Source organism: Accipiter gentilis, chromosome 2 (assembly GCF_929443795.1).
Source record: "Accipiter gentilis chromosome 2, bAccGen1.1, whole genome shotgun sequence".
Classification (NCBI taxonomy): Eukaryota; Metazoa; Chordata; class Aves; order Accipitriformes; family Accipitridae; genus Astur; species Astur gentilis.
In genome coordinates this window covers 31,324,921-31,341,341 of record NC_064881.1, presented here as the reverse complement: position 1 = coordinate 31,341,341, position 16,421 = coordinate 31,324,921, and the positions used below count along the sequence as shown (strand labels likewise).

Here is a 16,421-nt window from a genome sequence, read left to right as displayed (position 1 = left end):
GCATTATAGTATTTGCTGACATGTGACTGTGCAGGCTAACAGGCTCCACAATGAAAATTGTCTTTGCTGCAATTACAGAGAGTTCAAGACCACAAACGCACTGAGATGTGACATATTACCCCATAATAATAGAAATTAAACAAAACAGTATCCCGAGACTAAAGCATGAGAAATATATCATAAAAAAGATTTTATCACATTCACTGAAGCCGCAGTCCTGCGAAGTGCAGAGCACTGGTGGCAGCAGACACTGCAAGGCATGTACACCACTTGTGCAACATTAAGCATGAGAGTACATCCATTGATGTTGTTATTTATGTTGCTGGAACTACTCACATGCTTAAAATTAGCATATGCTCAAGTGCTCTACAGATTTGGAACCAAAACACTCATCACTTTCCAGGATCAAGCCCTATTATTCTACAAAATCATAATGGATACAATAAGTTTTGTGCTCCCTTCGCATATAACATAGCACAACAGAGCCCCAAAACTTAAGGCCTTTAGGTGCTATAACAAGAACAACAGCAGCATCAGCATAAACTCAGTCGCTGTTAAGAAATGAAACAGCTGGGTTTGATTTTAAACTGATTTTTGCTTTTTCCAGTACATGTAATTTTAAAGATCCAGCATCTGGAATTGGAGTGTAGTAGTGAGGAAGACTATGTACTGATAGAGGTAGCCGATAGACAAGAAATTACTTGCTAGGCATTGAGTGGCAGTCTTGGTATGATTTGCTAATGAATATATTACAATACCTGCAGAAAGACAAAAACTACTCATGAAGCAAGCTGTCCCTGTCAAAATTATCTAAGATATTTGCTCATCTTCCATGGAAAGCATTCCTGGCATTTGAAAATCAGACAATAATCTAAAGACTTCTTGGAATGCATTTGCCATTAATGCAATGACAGAGAGCACTGAACAAAACCAGATGTAGCTCCAAAAGTAATCATAATTGAAATAACAGTTAAATCTGCAGTTCTCAGAGCTCTTCCAAGGAATTCTTACTAAGGGGGTTGCAAAATCTTCAAATATTTTAATAGTACTGTTAATATGCTGGAAAATTTGAAAGATTAAATTCATTCACTAAGATGGCTCAAAACTGAAGTGGCACCTGCTGTCACTAATCAGACTACGAAAAACGGATGGCTTCTACAGTTACCCATTCCGGAGGGAGGAAGGGGGCTAACCAGCCAGCCCCACTGCCTACCGTATGTACTTTCTCAGTGCATGGAAGTCATCAGTTTTACCCTGAAGTCTGTACCACTGGTGGCTGCTGGCGATAATTTATTTCAAGAATGCCCGTTTGTATGAGGAAATGGGGACCACAGAGAGCAAACCAGTCATTAAGCATATATGCTTTTATTATTCTACATAAAGGAGTACATACCTGTGCCTAGTTGATCAAGATGATGGCAGAGGTGGACTTCCAAATAAGTAAACTGGATCAATACACTTAGTGATGGCACAAACCAAGGAGTAAAACAGGAGTCAACCCTGGTACAGGCTGCTAACGCCGTGGGGGTTACAAGCTGATCGCACGTGCTTTGTGAGCCAGATTCACTGTCTGAGCTGCAGAAGGTAGATAACAAAGTAGTAGTTCAGCACTTCCAGGACTTTATTGCTTTACAGTAGGACTTGACCATGTGCCATGTCGGTTTTCTGACACAGCCAATGCCATTGTTTTCTTTTAACTGCTAATGTTAGTGCATATACTTTTTCCCCAAGCAAAACACAGCAGAAAAGATTGCAATCCAACAACGCTTTTGTCACACTGCACTTTCAATTTACAAACTGAAACTCTTGAACCACAGAAGTGAAGCATATTTACAGAAAATAAAAGCATAATATACAGTGTATCTTTAATTGTTGAAAGAGATAAACAGAGTACATTACCATTATTAAACCTATAAGAATGAGCTGAAAGTTAATCTTTTCAAGAGAATTTTTTTTTCCATTTTATTTTAAGGAAACGAACTCACAACCATCAAACTACTTCTACACATAAACCCAGTCCCTGCAAGCTTTCTTTCCTTTGCCCTTCTCACTCTACAGTCATCATTTAAAAAGAATCTCCGAGAGTTATAAGCTCAGCCTGGAGCCTTTTACTAGCACCTATTACAACATATTAACTATACATTTAAAATGCCACCCCACTGATTTTTTTTTTCATAGCCGTGCTCCTGACGCCATGAATTTCCAAGCATTATCTTTCAGTCTCTTGAGAGAAACTAACACTACATCACAATTCCATAGGTTGCTAAGACACCACTGAAGTACAAATAAACTTTCTAATTTAAGCCAAATCTATCCTTAATGTTCCTTATTCTCACTCCCTTTGCAGTTTGGCACTAAAGAGTTTTAGTTTAAAAGCACAGACTTGATTCAAGAAAACTAAATCCACGTCCTCAGTCAAATACTGCTTTTATTTTTAAAATAAATTTTAATAAAGGATTAACTAAGGCCAACTTACTATTTTTGTCAGAAAGTAATTACCTTGTATAAAGCACCATGAATAGATTTTCACTGACATTTTAAACATATTTTAAATTCAAACTCAAGGTTAAATTTGAACATTGGCTTTCAAAGCAAAGTCTTATGCTTTTAGGACCAAATTTTTCATCATTCCATGCATGTTACTGCAAAATTATCAACAAATATAGTAGGTACTCAAAATATTCAGCTGCAAATGTGTAGAATTACACGGATAGGTAAATTTATCAGTATTATTTTGTATTATGGTAACTAGCTAGTATGGTATTTCTTTATGGAGCTTAAATACAACCTCACATTTGGGAACATGAATTAAAATACTTGTGTGGCAGTAAAAGCCAACTAAAATTAGATAATTATCAAAGAATCAAGACAGGATATCAAGAATGGATTAGGTCGGTGAAGGATGAAAAATAGATCAATTAATCAGATTTTTAGCTGCTTTCCTGTGCTCCTTTACCTCTTCAACTTGCCTGTTTACATTTCAAAAATGGTGTTGTAAGACTTTTGATAGCTGGCATCTTTGGAAATAAAATTATTCTTTGTGTTCACATGATAAAACATCTGTGGGACTGGACTAGAGTCAGAGAAATGGGATGCTTTTCTTTGCTCTGCCATGGATATTCTTTAGATTGTTGGAACAAAGCATGGAAGCAAATCCAAAAGCCACCAAAATTCATATGGTGATTTAGACCATGAAATATTTTTTAATCTGTGAAACTGGTTAGTTCTCTCAGAATAACTGTCAATATTTTAAGAATTTTTGCTCATTGCATTTTGATTAGGAACAGAAGTTCAGGGACATATGGAATGAAACCAGAAAAAGGGTAGAGGGGTGCAATAAAATTTTAACCAAACTATGAGGAACTTTAAAAAAAATAATTACACTTTGACATTCTAAATTAAGACTTAATTTGCATAAACAGCTATAATACTAACTGCTGTAAAAAGGATGGATATTTATTTCTGAAATTTGAGGTTTATTCTGAAATTATAAATTTCTTTTCCTTGGAAACCAGTTCCTTGAGTCACCTCTCAGTGACTTAGCATTTTTATTTCCTTAGATATGTTTTTTTGGAGATGAATTTTTTCATAAAATAAAAACCAAACAAACCCATCCAAATTCTTATTTAATATACCTGGGTTTTTATTTATTGAGCATTTTACCGTGATGGGACCTTTGTAATTTCTTACTCATAACCACAATGATTACAGGGCAACATGACATGCTTGATGCAGGAGGAAATGTGGCAGAAGCTTCACACCAGGGAAAAAGTTTAAAGCATTTAGCCATACGTTACTCCAATTTTTCTGTCCCACAAGCAGCAGACCAAGCAGAGGTAATATTCTGGAACTTAAAATGTTTGGAACAAAAAGATTCAAAACTGCTTTTTGTTTCTTCATGGAGAGTCACCTTAGAAACCAAAAAGACCCACCACTGAAACAATTCCCTAACAAACTTCAGAGTCCAACCACATGCTTAAAAATCTAAACAGAGAGAAACAGCAAATGCAGGTGGGACAATGTTACTCCCTGGGACAGCGCTGGCCTTGCAACCCTTGCCGTGCTAGGGAGGGACAAGGACTGGCTGTGGAGGACTGAGAGGAGCAGGACAGTGTGGGCTAGACCATGTTTTAGAAGGGAAAGTCACTCTACAGAGAGAAGATCACCTTCTAGAAATCATCTGAAAAGAAATGCAACATGGATTCTTTCATCACTGTTTTTTTATCTGCCCAGACTTTGTTCAAGTGTTACTGTTTTATCTGTGAAGGGGTTAATTTGATTTTTACTCAACCAGAAACCATATCCAAAATTACAGTCCTTATGTCATTATGAAAATAAAAACAGAGTAACAGTATGAACCAGTTACAGTACAAAATATACTAAGAGCGGCATCCAAATTACTATAGTATTGCCTTAAAAAAGAACTGTAATCAGAGATCATAATATTGAATGAACAGTTTTTAAAGGGCAAGCGTAGTCCTTACCATCATTACCATGACCCTCCAATTTTAAATTAAATGCCATTTAAATTTTTTGCCTAGGTAGACTTCCATCAGACTTTTAGCACTGTTACTTTCTCCTTTTACCTTGCATACAACACAGAAATCAAAGACACAGTCCTTCATCACATGCTGTGCACAAACAGAAAATAAAGCAGTGTTAGCTGAAAACCCAGGAAAGTCTTTAAGTCTTTAGTCTATTAAGTCTTGGTGAACAACAGTAGGAGCATTAATATCAGAGGTAGATCTGACTGTGAAATCAAAATCTGTGCATCATATGAATACAATATCAAACCCCCCCCCCCCCCCCCCCCCCCCCATTCTCTTGCCTGCTTTGGAGCTACAAAACGCAGTGTGGACTGTCCAGTTTTTCAGCTGGGGAGAAAAGGAATAACCAGCTTCTACTGCTTTGTGTTTGCCACAACGTGCTGAGGGGTGGGTGTAGCAAAACCAGAGGAAATTCTAAATAAAACTGACCTGACTTTAATACCAGAATTTTTTTTCTTTTTTTTTCTTTTTTTTTTTAAAATCCTGTGAAATATTAGAATTTTTAAAATGGAAAATACCTACATTCAAAGTCATTATATATTATAAAGTATGATAGTTTCAAATCATGCAAAGCGGTTCAAGTTAAATATATGGCAACTGGGAACAATGACTTAACATTGACCTGCATTATTCTTGTTATTTTAAGAGTGGAATATTTAAACCAAAACTGCCATTTGTGATGAAACCACAACATGGGAAAATATCCACTGGGAAGAAGAAAGAGACCACTTAACTCATTTAATTTATGACTCAAATGCTGGTCTGAACCCAAATTGTTAGAGGTCAAAATCCAGTACATCATTTACATTGAATAAAAGCTAAACCAATTAGTAAGAAACATGATCATGATTCCTCACTTTAATTTTAAAAAAGTAGCAATTTAAGGCTTATTTAAAAGTTTTTGTACTTGTTTCATGGTTTGTATCTTAAGGCATTTTCAATTACTATTTCACATTAGTATGTCAGTAATTATAAAAATACTGTTTACGTTCCACAGGAGATGCACAAATATATAAAACATCTTGTAACATAATCCATTTAAACAAAGGATGATAAACCCCTCCCAACCAAACCAGGGAGAAGCTTTAGTGTCTCACCAACCAAACAGAGCTTTAAGTAAAAGTAATTTTGATTATAATTTGCTAATCCTGCAACATGAAAATGCAACCTATAAAAATAACTTATTCTGTGATAATTTCCTTTTAACCCTCCATTTTAAGGTCTTCCATAAACAGTCATTTATGCCATATATGATTCCTTCCATAGACACTATACTTAATCCCCAATGGGATGCTAAATTATTTTACTCAGGACTTCAGATTTGTTCATTCACTGAATAAACATTCATAAATGTTCATTCAAACCTTCTACATTCATTGAATACTGAATGGTCTACAAAATTCTTAAAAATAAACAACATACACATATATACTATGTCCTTAACCAGATAGCTCCTTGATTTTTATACTTCTAGTTAGTTCCTGATCAATCTCAGAAAGAGCTTGCATACCACAGGATTTGGATCATGACATCTTTGCATATTCCCATATTCATTATTGGTTGATATACATCAGCCTGCCAGCTACTGCTCAACACATCGGCTGGATCCACATCTTCTCACAAACCTTGTTTTCCTGTCACAGGAGCCACGTAAGTTTCATACTTTACAACTGATGTTAGGAATCAGTAATAAAGTACTTAAAACACAAGCGATCAGCTCTCTGGTATGAATAATTAGCATATCATAGAGCTTACCACAAAACAAACCCCTGCAGAATTTGAAGGAAAAAATATTATCATTGAGCAGCAGCAAGATCAAACTAAGACTAAGCAGTTTTATACTTTACAATTTATAGTGAATTAAATTTGCTAATCAATCATATGGTTACAGCATGTAATTAATGTCAAATCATCATGAGTCTCCAGCAAAACCAAGATTCAACTTTTATACAGTCTTCGCTTCTCGCTCTCACTTGCAGATCCCCCAGCCTTGAAGTTCCCTGGTCTAACACTCGGCACTAGCTTTAAGAACAGCTCCTTGTGGCTCTTCTCACAAGTCTGGAAGAGCTCATGTTAAACGCTTGCTTTAGGAACAAGCCTAACATTGAAATTTACCATGACATGGGGCAGTGCCTCTTTCTCTCTCAAACCCCAAAATGTCTGGCATTTTGCGGTCAAGTAGAATCCAGAATACATTTTAGGGGGCTTGGCCACAAGAAAATATCCATGCTGGTAGCATTAGGTGTGTTTCATGAAGCCACAGTTTCAGTAAAGTTACTGCCAACATGGACTTCCTATACGCTACTAGGAGTCCTGAAAGGTTGGTCTTCTCTGCAGGACCACCGTATCTGTCACCACCTCCTAAACAAGGCTTCCCTTTAACAGAACATGATCCTTTGGGGCCTAAATGTTACCTTAAACGTGTTCTGTAGCTGTAACTATATGTATTTCAGTGCTTGTGAACTACCTCAAAACCTCCAGGTCAGTGACATGTGACTGGCGTGATTTGCTCTGTCTCCAAGAAGGAGATAGTGTGCCTCAAACACCACAGGTCAAAGCCTCATCTCTGAGGGACGGCTGCTCTTTTTCTGACCCGTTAAGTTTCTCTGAGAAGGATCACCCCAGGCTGGTCAGGCCTGCTTCCACACCAGTCCTTCCTGCAGGCATCCTTAAGAAAGCTTGCAGTGCAGCCTTGTTTGAAGTTCGTATAAAGAAAGATCAGTTTGAATTTCTATATGAAATTGCTGCTGAGGCAGGGAATATAACCTTTTCTCTTCTCTGGTTGAAATCAGAGGTTTTCTTCACGTACCTCACAGGTTTCTGGCTTCTGGTTGGAGTTCACCCTGACCTACACGAATCTTTAAATGTCCAGACTACTGTTAGTTCATGTAGGTGTAAAGTACACCTCTTAAAACTATTATAAATTCCTCAGGCCACCAGAAGTATCAGGACTAGTGACTCTGCAGTCTCTGTACATGTGCCTAAGGAGCTGGCAGTTCAAGACACTTTCCCTTGACTTCCCTCTTTCTCTTCTGTCTATTTACCTTCAAATGTTTCAGTAGAGTGGCACATGTTTTTTGCTGCCTTCTTTCCTCTCCTGCTATCCCTATTCAGTGAACTGTTAATGCTTCAGTTTAATTCCTGTTCTTTCAGTTTTAGTTTCTGCTTTAGCTTTTTGTGTACACACACAATCTGGAGGACAAGTGCTTCTAACATCACTGCTGTGGACAGAGCAATTGTCTTCCTTGGAGCATTCTGGTACCGCAAGGCCATTAGGGTATTTCTACCCCTTTATAACTAGACACCCCGATACCACTGAGGATGGTTGCTATTGTGGAGCAGGCCTGCAGCCTCCCAGCTGAAAACTCAGGAGCTTAGACGTTTTAGGCAGGTGAACTCATGTGCTGTAAAATGTTTCTGATGTTAGTCACAGTACAAACTGGTTTTATACTGTTTTTTACTTATTTGTATTTCATTTTAAGCCTAGCCTTTTTCTGAACAATTACAACTCATTAGCTTATCAGAGCTCCCTGAATGAAACTGCATATAGTGATGAACCTATTTGAGCAGAAAACAATAAACGTGATTACAGTGCCAAATGCCTTGATGGAAAAAATCTACTAAATTTCAGTACTTCATTTTCAGTTCCCACCGAGTTCACATTTCTGTGGTGTTAAGCTGACCAGGAAGGCAATTTTGCCAAGGTCCCACATTCAGAGGAATTAACCTTGTCTAAAACACTTAACTTCTCAATGATGAAAATGCATTCTTTCACAATTAACATCAAGAAATCATTTCCAACCTGATACTATTAATGGAAACCAGATGTTTAATTTTCTTCTGATTTTGTTAGCCATGTTCATATTTCCTGATTTCTCTGAATTCTGTAGCTTCACATAACATATATGTGGATGCTACACACTCATTCAAGCATGTGTTCATACGCAAGCAGCAACAATCAGCAAATACCAACGGTCCAACAGGGTCATTCTGGGTTTTCTGCTCTAACTATAAAAAAGTTAAGAAAGTCTTTGAAAGCAATTCCATTGCTGTTTGTGGAGAGAGCTTTCTTTTTACTCTACATATGAATCAAAACTGAATGAATGCAAACAGAGTGAATATCTTTCATTGTACACTGTTTCCAGCTGTAAACATAATGAAAAATGGATCTCCAGTGTTTGAAAACACCGATTAAATTTTTCTACTGTTAGCACAGTAAGCAAGCTGTGCGAATAATAACGCTCTTGAAGTGCTAAAGTTTTGTTTAGCATATTTAAAATAGACACTTGGCTTACTTTAGTAATTGACTTGCACTGAGGACAGAATAAAGGTGATGTATGGGAGTGCATGGAAGAAGAATGTTTACTACTACATTACACAATGGATTGTGCCTCATCCTTCTTTAGTTAATCAGCTAATTTTATTGCCTTGTGCAGCTAAGAGGTTTCAGGATATGGCCTGTTTGTCTTCAGTAACCCTTGTATTCAGAAAATAGATGAATATGATGCTGCCAGGCTGCCAATAAACCTGAAAGAGAGCTCTTTTTTGTGCACACTTCATGCCCTTGCGTGAAGGTGAACTAGAGTCTGAAGCTCATTTAAGACCAGCTACTCTTACTGCATATGAAAACAGTATCTTATTTCCTAAGTCTCTTCAAAAAGATCTCTCAAGAATATAGCATTAGATTTCTGGTTTTCCCTTCTCCTTTAAAATTACCTTTGGTCATCAGCCACGTTCTGACTGCTGTTCAGGACAATCCTCCACAGATCGGAGGCTATGAGCTCTTTCTGATCATTCACAAGGTTGATGCTGGGCAGCTGTAGTTCACAGACTTTGCTTTCTGATAGGCTGAATTCCCGGAATGCAACGAATGATTTCTGAAGCTCATCCCAGTATTCCAAGCTGCAAGGAATCTGTGATAAAAGGGAGAAGGCATAATTACTTTATGCTTGATTGAAAATATAATGGGATTTACTGTACATGCTAAAAGTGCAAGACTAACTAAACTAAATAAAAGTAAGCTGTCATATAGAAAATCAGAATTGTAACCATCACTTAGATGCTGTGCTGTCTTGACTTAAATTAACATGTTTTTAGAATGTCATTGCAGTATAACACTCCAAATGTTCTCTTACTAGGTACAGAAATAGTTACTTGTTCCACAGAACCCAAGAATAACGAAGACAATTCAACTAATCATTATTTGTATTACGCAGCTGAAAAATCCACCAGATGTCATCACATCATAGTATCAAGGACATTCTAATCATCATTAAATTTTTTTTTGCTTGAACTAGCTCTTTTAATTTTATTGCATGACAAAATATCAATTTATTAATTACCCATTTATTGTCATATTAAAATTATCAAAGATGGAGAGTAAAACTGATAATAGGCAACACAATGCCTTGTGGAGAGCCAACACATGAATAAAAACACTGGGACGAATCATGAAGTACTTGTAATCACATGATCTTTTCTTTTATGGAATGTGCTATTTAGACAACCGTGTGATTTTGAGAACCGAAACCCAATGAATACATAGTAGCTTCTGTTAACCACATCCCTAATTTTAAGTCTGTAAATAAACCACTTGGATTATTCCTGGATGCATCACTGAACTGGAGAGAAAGTTATGAGAGACATTTCCAAAGACAATAGCAAACAAATTTTAATGAAAGCACAGATTTTAAAGGGTTATGTCTTAGGCTGCCTTTTTTGGGGTGGGGTTGGTAATAGCATGAAAGTAAATGAGAATATGAATTTAAAACCAATGCAAACTCAGTAAGATATGAAGATTTTAGAACTAAGATACAGAAATCCACAGTTATGGCACTTCTACATGCTCAAGAAATATTAAAAGGCAAGTTGACGTAAAGCAAATAGTAAAAAAATGAATGCGTATGTGCTATTACCTTTTTTATCCCTATGTGTCTGTGTGTAGACATACATACATAAATATATATAACCAGGAAAAAAGTAAGAATGTAACAGAGATGCAAGTAAATTGAGGCACAGCTAGAAAAAGCTCTGTAAGTATTCTTCCTTGTTACTCAGTAACTCAGTATAATGCACATGGAGGTGACAGCAGGCTGATTAATTAACAGGAATGAAGGTTAAGAAGGAAAATTCAGGGCACTCAGTAGTTCAAGCTGTGGAGGGCAAGGGAACATAAATAATCAGCATAGAATTCTTGAAGAATTAACATTTGGAACCACAGAGCTTGAAACATGGATTTTTACTACATCTGTCAAGTCACAATGATACTTGAAGATTGAAAAAAGCAACCACACTCACCAAATTTTTTCTTAGGTCAGGACAGAGAGGAAAAAAAAAAAAAAAAAAGGAAAAAGCACCTGATAACGGCCAGCAAAATTCTGATGCCAGTAACATACGTAACACAGAGTAGCATAGCAGTATCAATCAGGAATGCTGATTTAATTTCAAAGGCTAGAGTCTGAGAAAAAGGGATTGATTTAACATCAAAAAGCACACGTCATATACGTAAAGATATCAACACATTTGTTTATAAGCTGCATATTCAATTGGAAATGGTGAAGATATGTAAATGTCAGCTGGAAAACTATGAGGCAGTATGATGATGCCTGGAAAAAGTAAATGCTAACCTGAGAGACATCAGGTGAGATATTTCCCAAAGTCAAGGACAAATATTAATTGAGTTGTATAAGACACCAGTGGGGCCTCACCTGAAATATGGCACACAATTCTAATTCTTCATGTTAAAACTGTGTTAACTCACACTGGGATCTGTGCAGAGTTGAGGACCAAATGAAGGAAAACAAAAGGAACATGATTGCTCTACCCAGACGCCTCAGCAGAGGAAACAGTTAAGAGAGGAAAATGTCTATAGAAATTATGGGTCAAAACTGAGTTGCTCTGTGAATAAAGTGTAAGGCTAGAAAGACAAACAGAAAAAAGATTAGGAAGTTTAAGGACAGCCTTGGCGCTCATGACAGCTGCTTTTAAAAGCTTGATTTGTTAATAAGATGGAGACAGTAACAAGCATTGCCCTGATGGGAGGAGGCTGGGCTTGATGACCCAGAAAATATCTTTCTTGGTTCAGTGTTGCTAACTCTACAGTGGTGCTATGCACAACAGCAGCAATATGAAATATTACATTATTGTGTTTGTAGCCATATTTCTAAGTCACACTATATTATATATATTCTTTTTGCTCTTAGTGTCACTATGGAGTTCTAGATTTCTTCAAAACTTCTCAGTGCTGAATTATTTTAACCTTTAATGCCTGTGGACAAATAGTCAAAACTGCAGTACCACAGTAATGTTCCTACCCTTCAATTATGGATATACCCAAGGAATTCCCCTATGTTAACTATGAACACATAAACAGCAACTTCCAGTATCCACTATCTCTCATACTACATCGTGGAGTCATTCACATTCACATACTTCTTTTCTAAGCCTCCACAGGTTCCACTGGTGCTAAAACATTTGATTTTATTTAAAATATTGCAATAGCTGGCATATTTCCTATAGCATAAGGTCTTGGAATTATATAATTACAAAAGGATCTGTATCATTTCTGACAAAAGGTTGCAGCCTTTCATGGTTGCACAGGTACTTCTGCATACAGCAGTATATATTTCTGCATATTTTAAAATCCCAGTCTTTAAAATACCTTGAGAGTTTTTAAGAGTCTGATTCAATATATTTGAATACTTGGTTTGGTCTTGTGCTTCCTATTGCCTATCAAGATGTAAGTTATCTTTCCTTGTCAATGCTGTTGAGTAACACATGTGCAACAAAACTCTTGTAAAGCTATCCTATTATTTAGGATATTTATTTCTTTTACATTACATCTCACAACAAAGCTTTTTTTTTTTTTAATATACAAGTCTCCCTAATGAGAATCTCACAAAACTGGATCAGAATGGCACGTAGTGGGCATTTTAGCAGAGGCTAAGCAAGGTGATGAATTCTATTCCCAGTAAGATTAATGAGCTGGAAGAACAAGTTAAAGAGCACAATAAAGGAATTTCATAAGTGGCACTACAACATGAAAAATATAAAACTATCAGTAAGGCTAGAGGAAAGTAATATAGAGACATTGAAAATAGAGATTGAAAATAAAGGCAGATCAAAACTTGAAAAAAAACACAAACCGGATTTCATAGATATTGTTTTTAAAAAAAAAAAAAAAAGGTATGTACTTCAAATATTTCCACTCACTCAGTAGGTGGTAGAAATACTGAAACTTATCTTGAGGAAAATATGGCAAAGTAAAATGATCAAAACAATTATTATGTCATAAAGAAGTAATAACTCCTCTTCAGGCTCTGGTATAACCTAACATAGTGTATTTGCCTTCTAGAAACTTCATGGTAACCTCTTAAGCGAATTATGAAGAATTTGGAAAGGCACAGGAATGACTGCTGGACTTAGCAGTAGCCAGAAAGAACCTATCACCTAACAATTAAAGCAGGCCGGTAAGCATGTTGAAAAGATTATTCCTCTTTATTTTTACTCGTGAATTTTTTCCTAACTGTGTTGTAATATGTCAAGAAATCTACCAGAGCAAGAGACAGTATGTTTCAAGGCATCATCTGCACATTAGAAGTAAAAAGTCAAAGTCACGCTTTATGCGATTGCCTATACAAAATACAGCTCATGCTTTGGGACTGTCCAAACTGTAAGCCTTCTAGTTTGAAGCTTGCAAAAGACCTAGTTGACTTAGAATCTTTGATTCCTACATATCTAACTTTATTTGTTCTAAGGGGTTTATTACTAATGCCTGATCTGGATAAGTTTAAGGAAAGATGGTAGCTCTGGGCAATATTAGCTGCCAAAAATAATAGTTGTGAAAGCCTGGAAATGGGCTATAACGCCAGAACTGAGTCATAGGCAGTGGGAATAAGTGAATTAGCTGCAACAAAAAATTCCCCATATGTAGAATTAAATATGGTACTTTTACCTTAAAATATTTGAATAAAACCTAAGCTATAATTCAGATAATTGTTACTCTCAGAAAATGTGACTGCTAGTGTTGCCTCTATAAAACTAAACACTAATGAAGCATATCTAACCACAAACTTCTTTGCTAAACAACAAGCATGCTTCTGCAATGGACACTTCCCTACAGCTTTTTGTCATCTCTCCTAGCTCTCAAAGAAAGTTTTAATTGCAATGATTTTATTCACCTGTAAAACGCAAACAGAACCATTACTGTACAGCCCCTGTCACTTACGTGTGCATAAAACTATTATTTAACTGTGGGCTCAGTTTTAACAAAGACTCTCCAAGTTCCATTTTGCAAGAAAACCACGTACTATGGCCAAACACTTATTTAGAAGGATGATTATGGCAGTAGAGAGCAAAACAGCAGTCACATGCCTTTTTTTTTTTCAGCAGCATTAACAACAGAGATCAGAAGCAGTAGTGAAAAGCTACATGAAAACACCCTAAACTCTACTTATAAGAAAAGCTGTTAATAAGATAAATATATTTAAAACAAAGCAGAGAATTTGAAGGTTCCTCCTTTTTCTCTTTACTGCTGTGGACTATAGACATGGAGAGCCAAAAATTGAGTGGCACTGTTCTGGTAAAGAATGAAAATTGTGTATTAACAAATTCTGATAGGAGGGAAAGCAGTTGCCTCCAAGTGACAGTTTCAGTCCTGCTCCTTGTGAGTGCAGGACACAAAGAAACAACTCAGCTGAAATCGTTTCCTGGGAGCAGAAATCTTTTTAATTAGGAGAGTGTGGATTCCTATTATCTGTGAATCTCTCGTTTTGCTCTATTTTAAGAAAAAAATCTTCATATATATTACACTAACATAGACATGATGAGAATCACCTCTGTGAACATACATCAGCTCTCTACAAATAGAGCCTGTCTCAATTTCAGCAGAGCTGAAACCTCTATCATATACGTTTCCCCAAAAAAGAAAAACCCCAAACAAAAAGAAACTCCAAAATCCCCTTAAAACCCTACATCCTTCAAGTAATTTCCTGCTTGTTAACCTATCAGCAAGACAGTATTAATAACCAACATGAAGTATTCCCACTAATGCACTACAATGCAATAGATCTTTCTTCTTATTATTCATCATATGTTGTTTCACACATTATCTGTACCAGAATTGCTTAATTCCTATTTGGAAACTAGGGGTCAAAAAATGCTACAGAATCTATTAACGCTATGTTACATATTAATATTTTCATCCATGTGTTGTACGCCCTAATGACCACATGGATACTCCTTATTCCCACTTAAAGTTATGTGTAATAATAAGACACAATGGGAGCGAATTAACTGTCAATCCATATGTGCTTTTAAAAGGCTTTCATGGTCATGAATGCTTCTAGATTTTCCTGTGACCTGATGTTATCCTCCCAGCTTTAGACTACTTTGCTAATTTGGACTTGCAAAATCTTGGGTGCACACCAGTTATAACTAGGTATGTTTCTATAGCTAAGCTCTCTAGCTGAGCAGAGGGCCAATACCAGTCCACTTCCACAAGCTGTCACGTTACCATAAATGATCACACCTATTATTCACTATACATATTGTCATAATGCCAACAGGTCTCAGACACAGACATCATTACCATTTAGGGGACAAATAATTAAGATACCTCAATTTCTTAGCCAATCCCATCTTTTTCACAGACATCTTTTTTGTCTCTAGGAAGAAGCTACAGCCATCTGCCTATGGCTTTGAGATTGCCGAAAGAAGGGTATATAAAGTATTACTGTTTTATTATTTTGATACTGGTGCATATGTTTTTTAAACTCAACATAAAAAATGGACCTTTAACTATACGCATGCAGATTTCTTAGGCTGCAAAATGCATCTTGCCCAGCTGAGAAAGAAAGAAAGAAAGATATTAGCAGCTGGGTTACAGAATGTGCTTAATGTTGCTTTCAGCGATGCTTCCTTTTGATTCATGTTTTTGGTAGAAAATAGGCTTCTGCAGAATAAATGTTCATTTCTTGAATCTCAGTCCCTCAGATGGTGGGCGCTTCCTCTTGGAAACGAAGTTATTCTTGTTCCAGAAACAACTACTGTACAAGAAAACGCACACAGAAGACAGGAAGCGTGTGTGTGTTTTATCTTCTCCGAGCAGGGCCACCTAAGTGAATGAGAGGCAGAATACAATACAAACTAGCACTTTGTGTCAGACGCCAACCCATGCTGAGATTTTAACTCCAGCTTCCTGAGCATGAATAAACTGATTGCTCTGTAATAAAGCTATTCTGTTATTAGGATATTTTACTGGTTTAGGGCCAACTGCCTTAAAAATACAATTCTCCCATTAGGTGAACAGAAGTCGCAGTAGTAGGAAATAAAAAGCCTTATCCAGATTTTTATTGGGGAAAAATTCTTGGCAATAACTACCAAGAACACTACTTTTAAATATGATTTTAAAGTATTATATATATAACAATAGCAAAAGAACCTTGCAGAAAAATGTATTATGCAGAAAATATGCTCAAAATAAATTTAATATTAAATACAATAAAACCTCTGTAATATGCTTGTTCACACGACACACACAATCCAATCTGACCAATGGAACAACATTTCGGACAACTGTAGGATACTTTAACATCCACATTCCTGTTTATCTTATGTGATTGACATCATGAAATCATGCTACATCCAAAATGCCCGTTGGACAACATTTTTTTAGCCTTCCTGAGGGCTAAGATTGTCTCATATCAGTGTGGAAAACAGCCTGTCCTGGCATAGCTACAGACCACCAATTTTCTCTTTCCATGAAGGTCCAAATAAAAATAAAAAAAGAGGATGTGGTGGTTTACAGTGAGGTGAAAATTTAGCCTAGTATTAGTAGTTAGGATTAGCAGTAGTACTAACATTAAAAACATTCTA

The 16,421-nt window shown here is 36.4% G+C and overlaps 1 protein-coding gene across 8 annotated transcripts in view; it reads right to left on the bottom strand.

Annotated features, from left to right (window-relative positions):
• The window catches only part of VPS13B (vacuolar protein sorting 13 homolog B), a 485,377-nt gene that overhangs the window by 54,342 nt on the left and 414,614 nt on the right, over nucleotides 1–16,421 (bottom strand). For all 8 annotated transcript variants that reach the window (XM_049818749.1, XM_049818740.1, XM_049818775.1 and 5 more), the window contains 2 exons: nucleotides 9,264–9,460; nucleotides 1,394–1,575 (listed from right to left, as the gene is read on the bottom strand). In XM_049818749.1, coding sequence (XP_049674706.1) covers nucleotides 1,394–1,575; nucleotides 9,264–9,460 — 379 coding nt within the window. The remainder of the gene's footprint in view (nucleotides 1–1,393; nucleotides 1,576–9,263; nucleotides 9,461–16,421) is intronic.